This window comes from Bos indicus x Bos taurus, chromosome 15, assembly GCF_003369695.1.
Source record: "Bos indicus x Bos taurus breed Angus x Brahman F1 hybrid chromosome 15, Bos_hybrid_MaternalHap_v2.0, whole genome shotgun sequence".
NCBI classification, from domain to species: Eukaryota; Metazoa; Chordata; class Mammalia; order Artiodactyla; family Bovidae; genus Bos; species Bos indicus x Bos taurus.
Genome location: NC_040090.1, coordinates 31,602,235 through 31,623,882, shown reverse-complemented (window position 1 = coordinate 31,623,882; position 21,648 = coordinate 31,602,235). Strand labels below are relative to the sequence as shown.

The window sequence follows — 21,648 nt, the reverse complement described above, 5'->3', positions numbered from 1 at the left end:
CATTCCCTTTGTAATCTTTCCCTTTCTGCTTCCTTCAGTCACTCCTTGTAACAACTGAGATCCAGCCTTCAATCTCGTTACTGATGTAACCTTCAGCAAATAGCACAATGACTTCTGTCTAAAGTAGTATTCAATAAACAGCTGTTAAAGAACACCTCCGTATCCACCATTGAGATTAAATAAAACATTACCATTACAGTAGAAATCTATACATCCTCTCCTTATTACATTCCCACCTTACTTCCTAAGGCATGTTCAACCTTTCCTTTTTTAAATTTTTTTTATAAGTTGAGGAATCTCTCCCATTCCCCAATCCAAGGACCCTTTTAAGACATTTTCCCCCTAGTTGCCCTCTTTGATTACATTTTAATATCACAAGTATATGTTATATATTTATGTACTGTGGCCCATTGTAACATATAAGATTCTTTTGGCAAACAACCCCTCAACATCCAGAAGCACTTTTTACTCCTTTGGGGGACTATCTGCCCCTCTATGAATGCATGCTCCTCTAGATATAACCACTTTACTAAATTTTACTGTGCTCTTCTTTTTAAATTTCCTTTTAACAGTGTTATTACATATGATATATCTCAAAATTATACTGTTTTCTTGGATGTTTCTGAATGCTGTATAAATGTGTGTGTATTCTTTGCAAGTTGCTTTTCTAAAAATTGAAGTTATCATTAATTTACAATGTTGTGTTAGTTCCAAGTGCTAAAGCAAAGTGATTTAGCTATACATACACATACACATTCTTTTTCAGATTCTTCTCCACTATAGGTTACTATACTGAGTACAGTTCCCTGTGCTATACAGTAGGTCCTTGTTTTGCAATTTGCTTAACATCATATTTGTGAATCTCATCCATATTAATGCATGTGCCTACAGAGCTTTCATTTTTATTGCTATATGGTATTCCATTATTCATCTTACTGGTGGTGGACAGTTATTTCTAGCTTTTTCTAATCTGACAAAGGAAGTTGCTATGAACAATATCTCAAAGTCTTCTGGTACCCACTCTGGGGCCAGAGTTTCTCTATGTTATATTCTAAGAAGTAGAACTACTGAGTCATAAGCTAAGTGCATCTTTAAATTGACTAGATAACGCCAAATGTGTTGAAATTGGATATATCAATCTGTACCCCTCAGGGCAGTATACAAGCTTCTGTTAATCCATATTCTCATCAACAATCATTCTTCTCAATTTTTGTCAATCTTATAAGTGTAAAATAGAATCTCATAGTGATTTTAATTTCCAATTCTTTGATTAATAGTAAATTTAAGCATCTGTACTAGTTTCCTAGGGCTTCCATGACAAAGGATCATAGAGGAGGTGGCTTAAACAAGGTAATTCTGTTTCCTCACAGTTCTGGAGGCTAGAAGCCCAAGATCAACGTGTTGGCAGGGGTGGTTTCTTCTGAGGGCCTCTTTCCTTGGCTTGCAGATGATCGTCTTTTCCTGGTGTCTTATGTGGACTTCCCTTTGTGCCTATTCGCACTCTAACCTTCTATGAACACCAGTCATATTGGATTAGAGCTCATCTGTATGACCTCATTTTACTTAACCTCTTTAAAGGCCTGATATCCAAGAACAGTCACATTCTGAGGTACCAGAGGTTAGGACTTCCACATATGAATTTTAGGGGATACAACTTAGCCCATAAAAGCATCTTTTTTATATGGTAATAGCTGTTTGTATTCTTTTATTCTGTGGGACATGTGTTATATGATATATCAGTAGTTCATTCCTTTTTATGAACAAATAATATTCCATAGTATGGATAAACTGTATTTTATTTATCTAATCACCAGTTGATTGACATTTAGGGTATTTACAATTTTGGCTATTATCTCCTGGAGAAGGAAATGGCAACCCACTCTAGTATTCTTGCCTGGAAAATCCCTTGGATGGAGGAGCCTCGTAGGCTACAGTCCATGGGGTTGCTAAGAGTCGGACACAACTGAATGACTTCACTATGAATAACACTGCTATGAACATTTTTGTACAATTTTTTTGTTTAAACATTTGTTTTCAAAAAAAGTGGAAGTGTCATATGGTAACTCTGTCTCACTTTTTGAGGAATTACTGAACTGTTTTCCACAGTGGCTACACCATTTTACATTCCTATAATGTACAAGGTTTATAATTTTACCACATCCCTGCCAACATTTACTATTATATGTGTGTTGTTTTAATTATTAAAGCTATCCTACTAGGTAGGAAGTGGTATTTCATTGTGCTTTTGCTTTTCATTTACATTTCTCCAATAACTAATGGAAGAACTGGACAAAAAAGATCTTCACGACCCAGATAATCACGATGGTGTGATCACTCACCTAGAGCCGGACATCCTGGAATGTGAAGTCAAGTGGGCCTTAGAAAGCATCAATATGAACAAAGCTAGTGGAGGTGATGGAATTCCCGTTGAGCTATTTCAAATCCTGAAAGAGGATGCTGTGAAAGTGCTGCACTCAATATGCCAGCAAATTTGGAAAAGTTAGCAATGGCCATAGGACTGGAAAAGGTCAGTTTTCATTCCAATCCCAAAGAAAGGCAATGCCAAAGAATGCTCAAACTACTGCACAATTACACTCATCTCACACACTAGTAAAGTCAAGCTCAAAATTCTCCAAGCCAGGGTTCAGCAATACGTGAACCCCGAACTTCCAGATGTTCAAGCTGGTTTTAGAAAAGGCAGAGGAACCAGAGATCAAATTGCCAACATCCGCTGGATCATGGAAAAAGCAAGAGAGTTCCAGAAAAACATCTATTTCTGCTTTCTTGACTATGCCAAAGTCTTTGACTGTGTGGATCACAATAAACTGTGGAAAATTCTGAAAGAGATGGGAATACCAGACCACCTGACCTGCTTCTTGAGAAACCTGTATGCAGGTCAGGAAGCAACAGTCAGAACTGGACATGGAACAACAGACTGGTTTCAAATAGGAAAAGGAGTATGTCAAGGCTGTATATGGTCACCCTGCTTATTCAACTTATACGCAGAGTACATCATGAGAAACGCTGTGCTGGAAGAAGCACAAGCTGGAATCAAGATTGCTGGGAGAAATATCAATAGCCTCAGATGTGCAAATGACACCACCCTTATGGCGGTGAAAGTGAAGAGGAACTCAAAAGCCTCTTGATGAAAGTGAAAGTGGAGAGTGAAAAAGTTGGCTTAAAGCTCAACATTCAGAAAACAAAGATCATGGCATCTGGTCCCATCACTTCATGGGAAATAGATGGGGAAACAGTGGAAACAGTGGCTGACTTTATTTTTTTGGGCTCCAAAATCACTGCAGATGGTGACTGTAGTCATGAAATTAAAAGACACTTACTCCTTGGAAGGCAAGTTATGACCAAACTAGATCGCATATTCAAAAGCAGAGACATTACTTTGCCAACAAAGGTTCGTCTAGTCAAGGCTATGGTTTTTCCAGTGGTCATGTATGGATGTGAGAGTTGGACTGTGAAGAAAGCTGAGCATCGAAGAACTGATGCTTTTGAACTGTGGTGTTGGAGAAGACTCTTGAGAGTCCCTTGGACTGCAAGGAGATCCAACTAGTCCATTCGGAAGGAGATCAGCCCTGGGATTTCTTTGGAAGGAATGATGCTAAAGCTGAAACTCCAGTACTTTGGCCACCTCATGTAAAGAGTTGACTCATTGGAAAAGACTCTGATGCTGGGCGAGATTGGGGGCAGGAGGAGAAGGGGATGACAGAGGATGAGATGGCTGGATGGCATCACTGACTCGATGGATGTGAGTCTGGGTGAACTCCAGGAGTTGGTGATGGACAGGGAGGTCTGGGCGTGCTGCGATTCATGGGGTCGCAAAGAGTCGGACACGACTGAGCGACTGACCTGAACTGAACTGAATAACAAATGGTGCTTAGGATCTTACAATGTGTACATTTTCCTTGGAAAAATATCTATTCAAGTCCTTTGCCCATTTTTAAATTGGGTCATTTGTCTTTTATGTGTTGAGTTGTAAAAGTTATTTATATATTTTGAATATTAAATTCCTAACAGGCACATGATTTATAAATATTTCTCCCATTCTATGGCCTTTTTCACATTTTCCACAATGTTCTTTGATGCACAAAAACTTGTAATTTGATGCTGCTGCTGCTGCTGCTGCTAAGTCACTTCAGTCGTGTCCGACTCTGTACGACCCCACAGACGTCGGCCCACCAGGCTCCCCTGTCCCTGGGATTCTCCAGGCAAGAACACTGGATCGGGTTGCCATTTCCTTCTCCAATGCATGAAAGTGAAAAGTGAAAGTGAAGTCGCTCAGTCTCCGCGACCTCATGGACTGCAGCCCACCAGTTCAGTTATCTATCGTCTTTTGCTGCTGCGCTTTCATGTTAACTCTAAGAATAAACTGGCAAACCTGCGGTCACAAAGATTTACTTCTGTATTTTCTTCTATAATTTTACAGTTTTAGGTTGTTGGCCCATTTTGAGTTAATTTTTATATATGGAGTGAGGAAGGGGTTTAACTTTATTCTTTTGTATGTGGTTATGCTATTGTTTTATCACCTCTTGTTGAAGAGACTATTCTTTCTCTATCAAATGGCCTTGACAACCTTGTGGAAATCAATTGGCCACAGATGTTTGAGCTTATTTCTGGACTCTCAATTCTTACATGTCTAGCCTTATGCTAGCACCACACTCTTAACTATTACAGCTTTGTAGTAAGTTTTAAAACTGGGATGTGTGAGTCCTCCAATTTTGTTTTTCCTTTTCAATGTTTCAGGATCCCTTGTAGTTCCACATGAATTTGAGGACTGGCTGTTCCATTTCTGCAAAAAAGGTCATTGGAATTTTGATTGGAATTGCACTGAATCTCGGAGAAGGCAATGGCACCTCACTCCAGTACTCTTACCTGGAAAATTCCATGGACGGAGGAGCCTGGTAGGCTGCAGTCCATGGGGTCATGAAGAGTTGGACACAACTGAAGTGACTTAGCAGCAGCAGCACTGAATCTATAAATTGCTTTGGGGAATACTGAAATATTAGAGATATGAAATCTTCTAATCCATAAACATTTATTATTTCCATTTATTTGGGTCTTCTTTAATTTCAGCAATGTTTTATAATTTTTCAATGTACAAGTCTTTTGTGTTTTGGTTAAATTTATTTCTAGGTATTTATTCTTCAAATACTATTGTAACTAGAATTATTTTCATAATTTTCTTTCAGTTAATTCACTGATGAAGTATAGAAACATAACAGATTTTTGTGTTTTGATTTTGTATTTACAACTTTTGCTGAGTTCATTTACTAGCTCCAGGACTTTTGTGGATTCTATAGGGTTTTTTAGAGAAGGCAATGGCACCCCACTCCAATACTCTTGCCTGGAAAATCCCATGGATGGAGGAGCCTGGTAGGCTGCAGTCCATGGGGTCGCTAAGAGTCGGGCACGACTGAGCAACTTCACTTTCACTTTTCACTTTGATACATTGGAGAAGGAAATGGCAATCCACTCCAGTGTTCTTGCCTGGAGAATCCCAGGGACAGGGGAGCCTGGTGGGCTGCCATCTCTGGGGTCTCACAGAGTCGGCCATGACTGAAGTGACTTAGTAGCAGTTGCAGCATAAGGTTTTTTATATATAATCATGTCATGTGCAAATATATCCTTTACTTCTTTCTTTCCATTTTGGTGCCTCCTATTTCTGTTTCCTGCCTAACTGCTCAGATCAGGACGTTCAGCACAATGGTGAATGAGTGAAAGTCACTTATTCCTGTCCAATTCTTTGCGACCCATGGACTATACAGTCCATGGAATTCTCCAGGCCAGAATACTGGAGTGAGTAGCCTCGCCCTTCTCCAGGGGATCATTCCAACCCAGGGATTGAATCCAGGTCTCCCACACTGCAGGCGGATTCTTTACCAGGTGAGCCACAAGGGAGGCCCATTCACCACAGTGGTGAATAGTAGTGGTGAAAGCGGGCATCCTTGTCTGATCCTATCTTAGATAGGGAAAGCTTTCAGTCTTTCAACACTGAGTATGATATATGATGTAGGTTTTTTAAAAATGCCTTTTACCATGTTCAGGAAGTTTCCTTCTATTCCTAATTTGCTGAGCATTTTTATCATAAGAGAGTACTGAATTTTGTCATATGCTTTTCCTGTGTTTTTGAGGTGATCATGTGATTTTCCCCTTTATTTTATTAAGTTTTTTTTTTGGCACATCTTTAAGGTATTAAGAGTGACAATACTAGACAATTTAATTTCTGAAGAAATATAGAATAACCCTGCTATTTTTGAGTTGCTAAAAGAGCTACATTATTAATTGGTAGGAATTTCCTTATACAGACAGAAAGCAAGCATACATAAACAAATTGTAAGGCCAGTAGAACCACCTTTAGAATTACTATACTAGAGAAAATCTCTCTGACAGTATCTGCTTCAGTTACATGAACAATGCATTTCATAAAATATTAAGAAGAAAAGCAAGCTTTCATAAATAATTAAAATTAAACAGAAGTTCCTAGGGCCAGCTGTTTCCCTTTAGGGAATGAAACGTATAGAGGGCATTATAAAATTTACAATGTGTCTATGGATTACCCCCAAAATACAGGTACAGTTACAATTTAGATCTGTGGAAAAAAAAATGAACTTCCTCCAAAGACAAGCTAGTAATGGTGTAGAATAAAAATAAAAAAAATTTTAAACTTCTTTCTGGATTATCAGATCACTAGGTTGCTTTTAGCAGGATAACAAAAGTAGCAGAACAAGCTCTTTGTTAACAGAAAAGCACATGGCATAAAACTTCTAGGTGTGAGCTCTTCTGGTACTAGGAATAAAAGGGCACATCTCCTAGTTACATCATTCTTATTAAATTTTTATTACTACCACTTTCAATCTAAACATAAGAGCATCTTATTTCTTCCTCATCCCTGGGGAGTAAGATACCCATATGAGTGAATGTAGAGGAAAATAAAGGCTTATCTCTTTATGTGTCCAATTCAGTTTATACATTTTTAATTCATTTTCTATGAAAACAATATAAGCTAAAGAGATAATATAGACATTAGTAGAGCATGGAAAACAGTATGTGTGTGTTTGTGACCTCAGGCAAATCACATAAACTTCCTGGGTCTGTTTTTCTTTCTACAGAATGAGCAAGATAATACCAACCTCATGGAGGTTGTATTAAAAACTAGAAAACTGTGAACTGCTATATAAAATAGTAGCACATTTTAAAGACTAAATGCTTATCTGTTTTATAAACTAAAGACAGTATGCTCAAACATTCTTGGAAAAATATTTCAAAAAAAATTTTGTCTAGGGACAATCTCTCTGACAAAATTAGGAATGAAAAATGTCACTCACTAAGTACTCCCTCCATTAAATGGAAACTGGAAAAACTTCTAAATAATTCATGGGTTAATGAGGGGGGAAAATGCAGATGCTATTTTAAAAAGCCCTATGTACCTATCACAGAATGCAATTACAGTAGAAAGAGAAATTTTTTAGGCTCAAGTGGATTTATTTGAAAAGGCTGAAAATAGAGAACCTAATAGAAAAAGAAGCCTACAAACATTAACTGTAATAAAGTAGAAAGAAATAATGACTATAAAGGTAGTAATTAAGGAGATAGGGAACAATAACACTGAGAAGTAGAACAAGAGTTGGCTTTTGGAAAAGATTAATAAAATAGATTGGCAAGTCCAATCAAAATAAGAGAGAAAGCACAAATAATATTAGAAATAAAAAGGGAGACGATTACAGAGGCAAACAAGTTTATATGCAAATTTATGCCTTCAAATTTGATAAATGAAATAGACAATTTGTCTAGGAAAGTGAAGTTACCAAAATACACTAAAAAAGATACAGAAAACCCGAATGGACCAGTACATATAAACAATCTGATTACTAGTTAAAAATCAACTTCTTCATAAAAGGAACAAACCAAGACATTTTTATAGACTTCTACCCCCAACATTCTCTTGTGGAAAATGTCAAATGTATACACATTAAAAAGAACTGTGCAGAAACACCTGTAAACCACCACCTAGACTCTTTAATTAACATTTTTTCTACATTTTCTTTCATAACTATCCATCTACCCATCCATTTATCCTCTCTATATGTTCATCCTTTTACATCTTTTATTGAATCCTAGGGGTAAAAATATAAGAATACAAAAATATGACAAGATTTCAAAGCACCAGACTAGTGATATTTGTATTTCCACGAGAACTTAGCATTTAAAATTTTTTTCTAAAAATAGAATTGGAGCTATGGTACACTGAAAATAATAAATACACATGGAGGCAATTCAGGAAAAGAAAAGGGACATAGACTGCGCCCTTTTCTTTCCTGTCTTTGGCCTCTGTCTTGTAATATGGATACCCTGATTCCTTTCCAAACAACTTTCTAAGGTATTGGCCAGTTCCCACTCCTCTGGCCAAAAATGAGAATTGAACTGGATCTTTTAAAATAATAGTCATAAAATGAATGTATTTTAATAAATGCATTCAGTCAGGAAACATTTACTATGCACTTAATTTATCAGAAAGAAAATAAGATTAATTAACCACAGGAACAATTTATCTTCCAAAGGATACTTTCTCTACTGTAAAAAATTTTAATCTGTCAGATCCTAAAGAAAAACAATTTGATTTATTTTCTATGTAAACAGTGTGACATGCTAGCAAACTTGAATGAAAAGATAACTATCAAAGAATGACAGCATATAGAAGGCAAGGTTAATTGTTTAAAGCAAGTTAATTATAACATTAATTTGTTTATCAATTATAAAATTTTAATTTTCCTTTTTGTGTCCCTTTATTATTCTTCGCATCGACACATGACTCTGTTGTTTTATGAACTGAATGCATTCAAAATTAATTTGAGTGGAAAATAAAGTTCTTAAAACTATTCTTTTCAAAAGCAACAGACATGCTAATAATGACTGCTGTCCTGAGACAGCCTGTATCATCACCTCCCTTTTTGACCTTCATCAAGAAGAACGAAACACCTTTCAACTTTGTTAGAAGGAATACTGTTTTCAAAAAATTTGTCCTTTAAAGCATTCTAATGTCATTGGTACATTCATTTTGTTTGTATCTAAAGACATTTTTGATTCTAAATGGATATATCGCATACTTCACTGAAGGTAACTTGCCTTGCTGGAGGTTTCTAATAAAAACTGGAATGTGTTCTGCACAGCTTGGCATGTCTCTAGCTCAGTCCGGCTGAAGGCGATTAAATAATCCTTAAGATGGTCATACACATTTCCATCAAGAGCCTATAAAAGAGTAAACAAAAGCAAAAAAATTATGAAAAAGCTCTGATATACAATGCTTGCTGTTTAAATGTTAAATTCAGTTTAAAATCTATTAATATAAAATAAAAGGTATAGGTAGGTTGCTAAGTAAAGAATAAATATAAATCTTAAACAATCACTTGGAAAAACACTGAATTTTTCTAATAAGTAGGAACTCAAAAAAGGTAGAGCCCAATACTGGTAAAGATGTGGGGACAGTATAAAACTCGAGAGACAAAATGCTTGGTTTCTGATATTTGCTCATCTGCTTACTAGCTATGTCAACATTTCTAGTCCGTTTATAAGATTAGGCATGGGAGCTGAATGAAATAATAGATGAAAAGGATCCATATGCAGTGCCTGGAACAGAATGGACATTCTATAAACATTAATTTCCTCCATTTTCCCTCATCCATTATTGGTAGGATTCTAAATTCATATATTCTTACTATACAGCAATCAGAGAAAAACCACAATAGAAATAGTAAAATTTAAAAAAAGAGTCAGAAATTCTGTTTTGGGAAAGAAACATCAATACAATATCTACAAAGAAATTTAAACATTCTTATTTATTTAAGTATTTAGATCAGGACTCCTTAAAAATTGAAAAAAAGAGAAAACCACTAAACATTTGAGAAATAATTTAAGTTATGATATACATAGTGACTAAAATATGCACAGCCACCAAAACAAAAATCGTGGAAACTGTGTAGATGGTAAACAATGCATTGAACAATTTTCGGTTAAAAAAGCAGAACAAATAGAATACATACATATTAGCAACAATGATGGGAAAATATATCAATACATCAATAATAATAAAAATAAAGGTTCTTGCAAATCAACAGAGATCTTAAAACCAGGGGAAATTCATACATTTAAGTCACCATTGAACTATTTTAAAGTGTGCAATTCATTGACTTTCAGTACACTCACAATGTTGTACAACCATCACTACTATCTAATTCCAGGGCATCTGCATTGCTTCCAAAAGAAATCCCATACCCATTAAGTAGTCACATCCATTCCTACCTTTCTCTCCCTCTCTGGCAACCACTAATCTACTTTCTTCTTCTTTTAAGTTGAGGAAAATTGCTACAACATTATAAATGTTGTATTGGTTTCTGTCATACAACCACTCAAACCAGCCACAATTACATACATATACATATATCTATATCTATATCTCACCTGTCTCTTGGGTCTCCCTCCCCTCCCCCCCACCCTACCCCTCTAGAACACCATAGAGTACCTTGCTGGGCTCCCTGTGTTATACAGCAACTTCTCACCAACTACCTGTTTTATACATGGTAGTGTATATAGAGCTATACTACTTTCTCCATTCATCCCACTCTCTCCTTCCCCCACTATGTTCACAAGTCTGTTCTCTGTATCTTCGACTAATCTACTTTCTAACTCAATGAGTTTGCCTCTTCTGGACATTCCATATAAATGGAATCACATGATATGTGGTTTTTTGTGCCAGCCTCTGTCATTTAACATATTTTCAAGGTTCATCAGTGAATTAGTACATCATTTTATGGCTTCCCTGATAGCTCAGTTGGTAAGGAATCCGCCTGCAATGCCAGATCCCGGCTCGATTCCTGGGGTCCGGAAGATCCCCTGGAGAAGGGATAGGCTACCCACTCCAGTATTCTCGGGCTTCCCTTGTGGCTCAGCTGGTAAAGAATCCCCCTGCAATGCGGGAGACTTGGGTTCGATCCCTGGGTTGGGAAGATACCCTGGAGAAGAGAAAGGCTACCCACTCTAATATTCTGGCCTGGAGAATTCCATGGACTGTATGGTCCATGGGGTTGCAAAGAGTTGGACATGACTGAGCAACTTTCACTTTATGGCTAAAAAATATTACATTTTATGGATATGCCACATTTTGTTTATTTATTCATTAGTTGGTGAATCTTTGGGTTGTTTTCACTTTTTAGCTATTATGAATAATGCTCTGTGGACATCTGTGTACAAGTTTTTGTTTGAACACCTGTTTCCAATTCTCTTGGGTATATAATTAGTAGTGGAATTGCTGGGTCTCCTGACAGAAATTCTATGTCTAACTATTTAAGGAACAGACAATCTGTTTTCCACAGTGGCTGCACTGTTTTACATCCCCATCAGCAATATATAAACGTTCCAGTTTCTCTACAATCTCAACAACATCTGCCATTTTCTGTTTTGTTTTGTTTTTTAATTATTCAAGCTGCCCAAGTGGTATCTCATTGTGGTTTTGATTTTGCATTTTTCTAATGACTAATAGTGTTGAGTGTCTATTCAAGTGCTTACTGGCCATGTGTATATATTCTCTGAAGAAATGTCTGCTACTGCTACTGCTAAGTCACTTCAGTCATGTCCAACTCTGTGCGACCCCATAGATGGCAGCCCACCAATACACACTTTTTCAAAACTTTTCATCTTATGTTGGAGTACAGCCCATTAACAATGTTGTGATGGTTCCAGGTGGACAGCAAAGCGACTCAACCACACATATACATGTATCGATTCTCCCCTAGACTCCTCTCCCACCCAGGCTGCCACAAAACATTGCAGAGTGCCCTGTGCTATAGGATAGGCTCTTACTGGTTATCCATTTTAAATATAACAGTTTCCACTCATTTTTTAAATTGGTGTTGTTTGTCTTTTTGTTGTTGAGTTGTAAGAGTTCTTTATATATTTGGGTACTATTTATATATTTGGGCTTCCCAGGTGGCACTAGTGGTAAAGACCCTGCTTGTCAATTCAGGAGAAGTAAGAGACACGGCTTTGATCCCTGGGTGGGGAAAATCTCCTGGAGGAAGTCATGGCAACCCACTCCAGTATTCTTGATGGAAAATCCCATGGACAGAGGAGCCTGGTGGGCTACTGTCCATAGGGTTGCTAAGAGTTGAACATGACTAAAATGATTTAGCACATATTTATATATTTGGATACATATATATTACTAGATGGACTTCCCCGATGGCTCAGAGAGTAAAGAATCCATCTGTAATGCAGGAGACACAGGAGGCACAGGTTTGATCCCTGGGTCAGGAAGATTTCCTGGAGAAGGAAATGGCAACCCACTCCAGTATTCTTGCCTGACAAATTCCATGTACAGAGGAGCCTAGAGGGCTACAGTCCGAAGAGTTGCAAAGAGTCAGACAAAACTGAGCGACTAAGTACATCTTACTAGATATATGATTTTCAAATATATTCTCCCACTTTGTTGGGGTACCCTTTCACTCTATCAATAGTGTCCTTTGATGTACAAAAGTTTTAAATTTTGTTGTGGCCTAATTTAACTATTTTTTTTGCTTGTGTTTTGTGCTATATCTAAGAATTCTCAATGGAGGTTTTATAGTAAGGAAAAATATTTTTTTCTTACTTTGGTTATTTAATTAAACATTCACTATAAAACTGACTTAAAACCACAAATTGTGTCCTCAAAGCAGTAATAAAACTGCAAATTCCATTGTGCTTAAACCACTAGATGGCACCAGCAAGCACTATAAATATAGACAGTGCAAATTCCTTAAGATTTCTTTCCATGAGGTTATGTAACATCCCCAGAGAGACTGCTGGTGTTAAGTCTGAATAATAATTCTTACCTTATGACTACTTTTCATGAACTTGTTAAAAAATGAACATGCAGCTGATATGAGGTTTTTGCTTCAGAAATGCTCTTGGTAGATAGTCATAACCTTGTGTTTGCAGGAAACCACTGGAGCGTCTTATTTAACATAGCAAATGGGAATACAGGCATCATGCGCTGCCATCCCCAAAGTTTCTGAGTAGATTGGGGGTGGGGCCTGAGAATTTGTATTTTCTAACAACTTGCTGCTGGTGGTCTGGGGACCATACTTTGACAACCACTGGACTAAATAGTCATTTTAGCTGATTAGGTTGAATATTTACATAGACTTAGATCCTGGTGACCCTGTGACTCCAGCACAGTGACTGGAGGTAGAAATCCATCGTGAATAGGGTCAATAGCACCAATATATCAAGTAGCCAAATGAGCAACTGAGAACCATGCTCTACTTCAGAGTTATAAAGGCAGCATGGGAAAGAACTTGAGTTCTGAAAATAAGCTGGATATGGGTTAGAATCTCAGAACCTTTACTTCATTATTTTGATGGTTCTCTCTTCTATAAATAGGGAAAGTGGGAATACCACATACTCCATGGGACACTGTAAAGATCAACTAATGTAAGGGAATGGCAGTGTTAGTCACCTTTTTTGCTTTGCTTAAAAATCACCAATACAATATTGTAAAGTAATTAGCCTCCAATTAAAATAAATAAATTCAAATAAAAAAAGTCATAAAAAGTCGTCAATGGACTGGCTACATATTGATAATCATTAAAGCTGAGTAATGAATACATGGGGGTCATTATATTACTATTTTTACTTTGGTGTATATGGGAAATTTTCCATAAAAAAAGAAAATCTGAATATCAGACTAGAAAGAAAAAGTGGTGCTATCCCCCCAAATTTTAAGCTCCCACTATACATTTTGAAAAGTTAAAATTCTTTAGCTGGTATCTAAGATCCTTTATAATCTAGTCCCAAATTACCTCTCATCAGTATCATCTCTCATCACTGTTGTCTGTACTGTAATCATATCCCAACCACAACAAGTCATTCTGGAAAATGACATTTACTATCACGTTTCCAATTAAGTTATTCTCTTAGCCTGCAATGTCATTCCCCTTCTCTCACCTACTCAAATAGTAATAATGATGGCTAACAGGCAACTAATATTTATCAATGGCTTACTAATATTGCAAATGCTTTACAAAACTGATTTAACCAGTTCCTCCTTAGTGTTTCTATAATTTGTGTATTGCATGGGTATTACTGCAAGTCATGGATTAAGTCTTTTTCAGGCACAGAGCCTGGCAGATAGCAGATGCTCAAAGACATTTACAGAATAAATGAAAGAATGCTTTACTCTACAGAGTTTAATATAGCAACAAAAATGCCCTGAATTAGCCAGCTTAGAGGCACTCTGCGTGTGTGTGTCTGTGTGTGTATGTGTGTGCGCGCGTGGACGCACACATGTGCACCCACACGGAGTTGCTCACTTGTGTTCAACTCTTTGCAACCCTATGGACTATAGCCTGCCAGGCTCCTCTGTCCATGGAATTTTTTGGCACGAATACTGGAGTGGTTTGCCATTTCCTACTCCAGGGGATCTTCCCAACCCAGGGGTTGAACCTGAGTCTCTCGTGTCGCCTGCATTAGCACGCAAATTCTTTACCATTGTGCTACCTCGGAAGCCCATAGGCAAGCTATTCTCACTGTATTCCAGTTAAGAGAAAAACGTATCATTAATCATGTACCAAACACAGTAAAGGCATCTCTTGGCTTCAGCAATTCAAACGAGGCTTAACGAATTTACATTAGGTAGGAGGTGGGTCAAGTGATTGGAAGTATCTTCTACCAGACAGAGATTAATTTTAAAATATTTCTTTCATCATATCATCACGTTCCCCAGAACATGATGAGAATATTAAGAATTCTGGGAACCCAACCAGAACTCCCCAAATTTTATAGGGTTACAGAATTCATTAACTTACCTATGTACCAATTTTTCTGGTTGATAAGAATAAGATAGCTGGAGGCCTTCCGGCCTAGGTGTATTATTGCTCATGTTCATAAAGTTAATGCAGGAGGTACAAAACTTAAGAAATGGTTAGAATTCAAAGCAAAAGAAGTAGATGATTACCCTATGACTGGCTCTACCCCTGCCTCAAGTTAACTACAGTTGTTTGAACCAGTGATGGTCTGAGAGATGACGTTCAAAGCAATTTTGGGTAGTACTGTCTCAACCTGGTTTGTGTTTACTAGGTAGATCGCATATATGGACTTTGATAAAAATCCAATAATTAAAAAGAATTAGTTCCCTAAAACAGAATTAAATTACTGGGAAAAAAAGGAGAGAGCTTGAAAATGCTTTATAAAAACTCTTCCATCACAGTACTTATCCTTATCACACAGAGTACTTTATCGCTATCTATAACAGTACTTAGTAACTATATCATTTGGATTATTGCTGCAATCTCCTATTGCTCGGCATACAGTTGTCCCTCCCACCAACTCATTTGCACACTGCAGATAGGAGGATGCTTCTAAATTGCCTACTGGAAGGGCTGATATAAGCTACAATTACCATCTATCACCCTTTAGTAAGGAGTCTCTTAACTGCAGATAACAAAGATTCAACTCAAAGTAACTTGCACAAAATGGGAGTTTGTTGGCTCAGGTAAACAAATCACAAGGACAAGATGATGCTTGCTCAGGAACTACCCAATTCAAGGACAGTCTCTGCCCCTCTCCTCTGTTCCTCACTCCTAGCTTTACTCTGCCAAGTTTCTCATCACTGCTTTTCCCTGTGAGTTGGTCTGAGTCTCCTAGTGGGAAGAATAGGCCATTTTCAACTTATCTTTCACCTTCCATCCCAGAGATCACCTAATTTAGGTCAAGTGCCAAAATCTGCTCAATAACCCTGAGGAAGGGGCAGGGGTGTGATGCTCTCTCTTGCATACCAGCTTGGCCTGTAAGTTTACCCCTGTGGTCAAGAGAATAGGATTTGAGGGAGAGAAGGGATGCAGAGTCATATATGTTTTATGTCTTGGGATTCCATATAAAAAATGCCACTACTAAAAAGGTTTGGAACTACTGCATTAGACAAAGTTTTGTGAAATTAATTTCTTTTCCAGCTTATACAAATTTTTACCAGTGTTATATAACATCATTAGGCTTACCTTTCTGATATGGGACTTGAGTATGGGCTCATTTTTCTTTTTTTTTTTTAGCATGTGAATTCTGACTGGCATATTATTTGTTTAACAGATACATATTAAATACTACCAGTATGTCAAACTCTGAACTCAGCACAGAAGACACAGGGGTAAACAGACAAGATCCTTCCCTTCACGGAACTTAACAAACCAAAAGGAAAGACAGACAAATAGGCATTGTAAGTGCCTATTTTATGCTAAGATTTTATGCTATCATTAGGAGTTATGAAGCAAAAAGACAAGAGGGCTGTCCAGAATAGATAATGATTAAGTGAAAATCTTAATAAGCAAGAGTTAGCAAAACCAAGGAGGAGAGGGACAGATAGACGTCAACAAAGAGGAAAAGCCTTTGTGAAAACCTAGAGGCAAGAGAGGAATATTGGAAGAACTAAAAGATGTACATTGTTGGGATAACAGGGAAGAGAAATGGGGAGAATAAGTGAAGAATCAAGAGGTAAGTCCTGTCCAGATCATGCAGTCAGAAGATTTTTTGTTTTGCTTGTACTTTAATTTAAATGCAATGAGTCGTTAATGAACATAGTCTAGCAGTCAAGTAAAATACGTGGTTTGGAAGCATTCTCCTAGCTGCACTGTAGAAATGGGTTGGCAAGATACAGGGCAATAGGAGATTGCTGCAATAACCCAGATGAAACAGGATGTCTGGAAGGTAGTAGATAAGTAAGAAATGAAATCAACAAGATTTAGTGATTAACTAGATGTTGAAAGAAAGGCAGAGGGGAAAGTAAACCTTTACCTCCAAGTGTCTGATCTAGGCAGGTGAGTGGATATCATACATTGAGCCAAGAACACAAGAAGAAGCGCAATTGGAGAAGACAATGGTTTAGCTCAAGAGACAGTATGATATATAAGTGTGAAGCTCAGAGAAGAGAAATAGTGACTGGTTAAAATTTAAGTCTGTAAATTACATGCTAAATGTTATTTTTTCATCAGAGTAAAGCCGACGCAATTAAGATAAAGTAAATGCCTGATTATATCTATTTCACTCTCAAAATAAACCTTCAGTGCCTCCCCTCTCTTATAACTGGGGCCTGCTTTTGCAGCTTCCACTCTTGTCACCCTTGATTCATACAGATCACTAGGTGCAAGTGATAATAATTCAACAGCCTGCCTTACTATTTCTGCTTCTTTTCAATTAAACAGATCCAAAAGCTTGAAATAGACAATTTTTATTTCAAAGCCGAATCAGATACAACCCAAAAGCTACATGTATTTCTTATAAATTTAAAGTAAGGTAAAAACTTTTAAAGCTTACAATGAAAGTGTCCCAACTATAAGTTTGACAAGGACATGCATGATAAAGATGCATCTGAGCCCTGTCTAGCATTTACATGACAAGGCACAAGAATGTTCTCTAAGTACACTTGTTTGTTCAATTTCAAACCAGTAGATGTGCACAAACTTCTATCCCTATAGAGATCTGCATGTACAACCATAAATTTCATATTCATTGATACATTAGAATTCATATATATCCTCAGAAATGGCAGGATAAGCATTCTTTCAAGGTTTATACAAATATGAGTTAATCTGGCAGTATGAGATTCTCAGTGGTCTTCACCATGCAAAAATTTGGTACGGAACTCACTCAAATGTAACTTTTAAACACAAATTTTGTTTCTGACTACTTGGTACCAATTGCTATGGGAAGAAGTCTATAATATCTAAATTGAGAAACCATGAGGCTTTTGTTTTAATCATTTTAATAGTCTGAAAAAGCTGAAAGGCTTCTGAATGCTTTTGAACATCCATATTCTTTTCAGATTCCTTATATATTACTTATATTATATATATATATATATATGTTCCTTACATATTACAGTATTCCTTTATATATTACTTTTGCTTTCTTTATTCATTTGATCAACTTGATCTCTAAAATCAGTCGAGTTTGGAACCCAAACTCACAGTAGTAAATACTCAAAATAGTAAAGGAAAATTGGGATATCCTAAAGACAAATTCAGAGGCTTAGAATTATAGGGTGTTCCACTACACATTTATTTTATAGGAAAGTATAAATTCCTGGAACTTGTTTGAAGAGGGAAATTAATTAGGAGTTAGGAGAAAGAAAATGTGTCATTTTTCTAAGCATTTGATGCAATTTCCCCTAACGTAAGAACTTTAAACAGTGGCCTCCTTATATAGATCCAGGAAGGGCAGAGATTTTGTAGTAACAGAGCTATGCTGAAATCTCTTGAGTTTCCTTAATGAAGCCGAGAAAAAACAAACTCTTCTTTTTCTGAGAGCAATGGGCATTCTAAATAGTCTTTGATAAAAGTCAAGAATATAAATATCAAGATGATAATAAATAAGAGCTGTCTTAAAATTAAATCATGAAATTCTAGTCCTCCTTTATTGATGCAAAACAACGATTGCCTGCCTGCATTTGTGTATCTTTCTGAGAAGACTTTAAGCTGCACTTAACTAGGATGCAAAGAGAAAGTAGATTTTTACAAATTTAAAGAGATCAAAGCAAGTTCTGGGTTAAATTTGCATCACTGTAAATATCTTTAATATATGGTTGAATTTGTCAATTGATATAAAGTAAAATTAGAAACATGTCACCTAAATTTTTACTTGGTTATTTTATTTAAAAGCACTGAGTTACTTCAGGTTCTATGAAAGAGGAAAACAAAGCTTCTATCTGTGAATTACAAAGCCAGGAAAGGAAAATTTAATACTGCTTTTCTGTAAAGTCTGTATCATCCTCTTTCAGTTACTTAGAAGCATGTGTCATCTAGTTGTGAATGTGCTAAAACCATCTCAATATTTGGGTTGCAACCTCAAAGCAGCATGGTCCAATAGAAAGCCTTGAACCACATACACCTGCATTCAAATCTCAGACCTACCACTTAACTAGCAACGACACTTTGGGGAAACACTGACCCCAATTTAAATTCCTGATCTGATAAGAGACTAGAGAGTATGGTACTTACAAAAGATGGTTATTAAAATAATAAAGCTTAAATATTTCTATATTCTACCCAAGAATTTCACCTATTTCCCATAGAGGACCTATAATACAGGATTTTGATGAAAGATTTGGTTTTGAGTCTTGATTCTATTATGTACTTAAGCTGTATAACCTCTCTAAGCCTCAGTTTCCTCATCTATAGAGAGATAAGAATAGTATCTCCTCATGAGGTCTGTAAAATAGTATACTGTTTTAAGTCCCTTGTTTCTTTTACTAGATCTTTTTAAGATTTTTGTAGTGGTTGCCTGCGGATTACAGTTAACACTTTAACGTAAGCAAACTGGTTTGGATTAATGCAAACTTAATTTCAACAGAATACAAAAACTATGCCCCTTTATAGCTCTACTCTCCATCTTCTGTGCTATTATATCATAGAGATATATCTTCATACAGTATAAGCCCATCAAAACTTTATAATGTTTGCCTTAGGCACTATATTTTATTTTTTTAAAAATATAATTTATTTATTTTAATTGGAGGTTAATTACTTTACACTATATTTTAAATCAGACTTAAATTATCTACTCCTTTTGCAGACTGGATCATCTCAACTGATCTTTAAGTTCATGGATTTTTTCTTTTGTTGGTTCAGCTTTACTGCCAAATCCTTCTCTGTGTTTTAGGTTTAGTTACTGCACTTTTCAACTTCAGAAATTTCTACTTGGTTTCCTTTTATAATTTCTGTCTCTTTGTTGATACTCTCTCTTTGGTAAAACATTGTTCTCATACTTTCTTTTATTTCTTTGGACGTGGTTTCATTTAGCTCTTTAATCATATTTATGATCTTCGTTCATAAAGAGGTGATTTAATAGAATCTTTGTCTAGTAAGTTCTAGTATGGGCTTCCTTGAGGTCAGTTTCTATTGGCCCCTTTTTGTTTCTGTGAATGGGTTATATCGTCTTGTTTCTTTATACGTCTGGTTTTTGGTTAAGAATAGGACATTTAAATATAATGTGGCAATTCTGTCCTGCACTAAGTTGCTTCAGTTGTGTCTGACTCTTTGTGACCCTGTGGGCTGTAGCCTGCCAGGCTCCTCTGTCCATGGGATTCTCCAGGGAAAGATACTCGAGTGGGTTGCCGTGCCCTTCTCCGGGGGTCTTCCTGACCCAGGGATGGAACCTGTGTCTCTTATGTCTCCTGCATTGGCAGGCAGGTTCTTTACCACTAGTGCCCCCTGGGAAGCCCAGAAATCAGATTCCCCTCTCCCTAGGATTTGTTGTTGCTGCTGCTATTTGTTTATTTAGTGATCATGTTTTATCTCTGCGCTCCGGGGAATCTCAGAACTTTGTAAGGAACTTCATGCACTCCACAAATACTTGATTTAAAAGCTTTAATGTATATCATTTCAACTGTCTTTTAAATATCCATGAATTTTAGTCCCTCAGACATTCATTATTTTCCATCTCACCCTTCTGCTAAACAATCTTCATTTTTAATAAACACAGCAGAATTACCAATCAAGTAAAATTATGTGACAAAGGTGAGTAAATTAAAGCAGCATACTTCAAGGGACTCACACCAAGACTATACTGGCCTGAGTATATACTTTAGGAAATCTCTTTTGCCCCATCCCAGTCTCAAATCTATTTGTCACTCACATATATACTTGGAGGCAAAAATAATTAGAGTAGCTTTCCTTATAATGGAAGCTGGGGATATAATCACATAATTTTTGCCCTCCACAAATTATCTGTGAGAATTTACATTTTTTGCTTTCATTTTAATAAATCATTTTAAAGGATATAATTTAACCCAGGATTATACAGATGATCATCTTTTATTGGAGTATTGCCATGTGATTTCTGTGCCAATGCTTTTGTTTACAAACAGTGGGCCTAGCAGTTTTACTCCAGTGGTCCTAGGTTAAAGAGAATAGATTCTGAACTTAAAATGACGGTAAACTGAAAATGTCAATGACATACTTGAAACACAGTGAAGATAAAATGACATCAGTGGATGCTATACTAACAAAGCAAACAGGGTGGTGAGAGAACAGAGTCACTATAGGCATAAGGTAGTACAGGCACTGAGAACTCGACCCTGAAGAGAATATCATAACTTACATTTCGAGGAGCAATTTAGGGTCAATGGATCATTATCAGTTATTATATTTAATTAATTGTCAATTTGAATTTCACTGATTTTATAGATTTGCTTGGGATTAAATAACTGTTTTGGTTTTATACTTGTAGAAAAGCCAAAAGCATACATTTTTAACCCAGGCTTTTTTATACATATTTATATAACAATGTAATCAAAATAATCTAAGAGCCTGCCTACAGGAATTTTTGCCCATGAAAAACAGGGTCCTAAATTATTCAAAGGTAAAAAGTTTCATCATTCTTTCAGTTTTTACTCCACCACAGGGCATGCCTCCTGCTTAGTTAAATAGCAGACTTTTGTTTACCAACTGTACCACTCCCATACTAAAATGGGGCTCTTCCTCGGCTATGGTCCTGATGACCAACAGGAAGTGATGATATGGGTATAGTTTCATAGCTGGAAGCAAGAAGATGTGAAGAGACAAAAGACTGAAGGAGGACACAGAAAGGAGAAAGTCTATTAACATGACTGAAACTCAGATC

The 21,648-nt window shown here is 36.6% G+C and overlaps 1 protein-coding gene across 3 annotated transcripts in view; it reads right to left on the bottom strand.

Annotated features, from left to right (window-relative positions):
- FCHSD2 (FCH and double SH3 domains 2) overlaps window positions 1-21,648 on the bottom strand; it is a 294,896-nt gene that overhangs the window by 63,408 nt on the left and 209,840 nt on the right. For all 3 annotated transcript variants that reach the window (XM_027562973.1, XM_027562971.1, XM_027562972.1), the window contains one exon: window positions 9,136-9,258. In XM_027562973.1, the coding sequence (XP_027418774.1) occupies window positions 9,136-9,258 (123 nt within the window). The remainder of the gene's footprint in view (window positions 1-9,135; window positions 9,259-21,648) is intronic.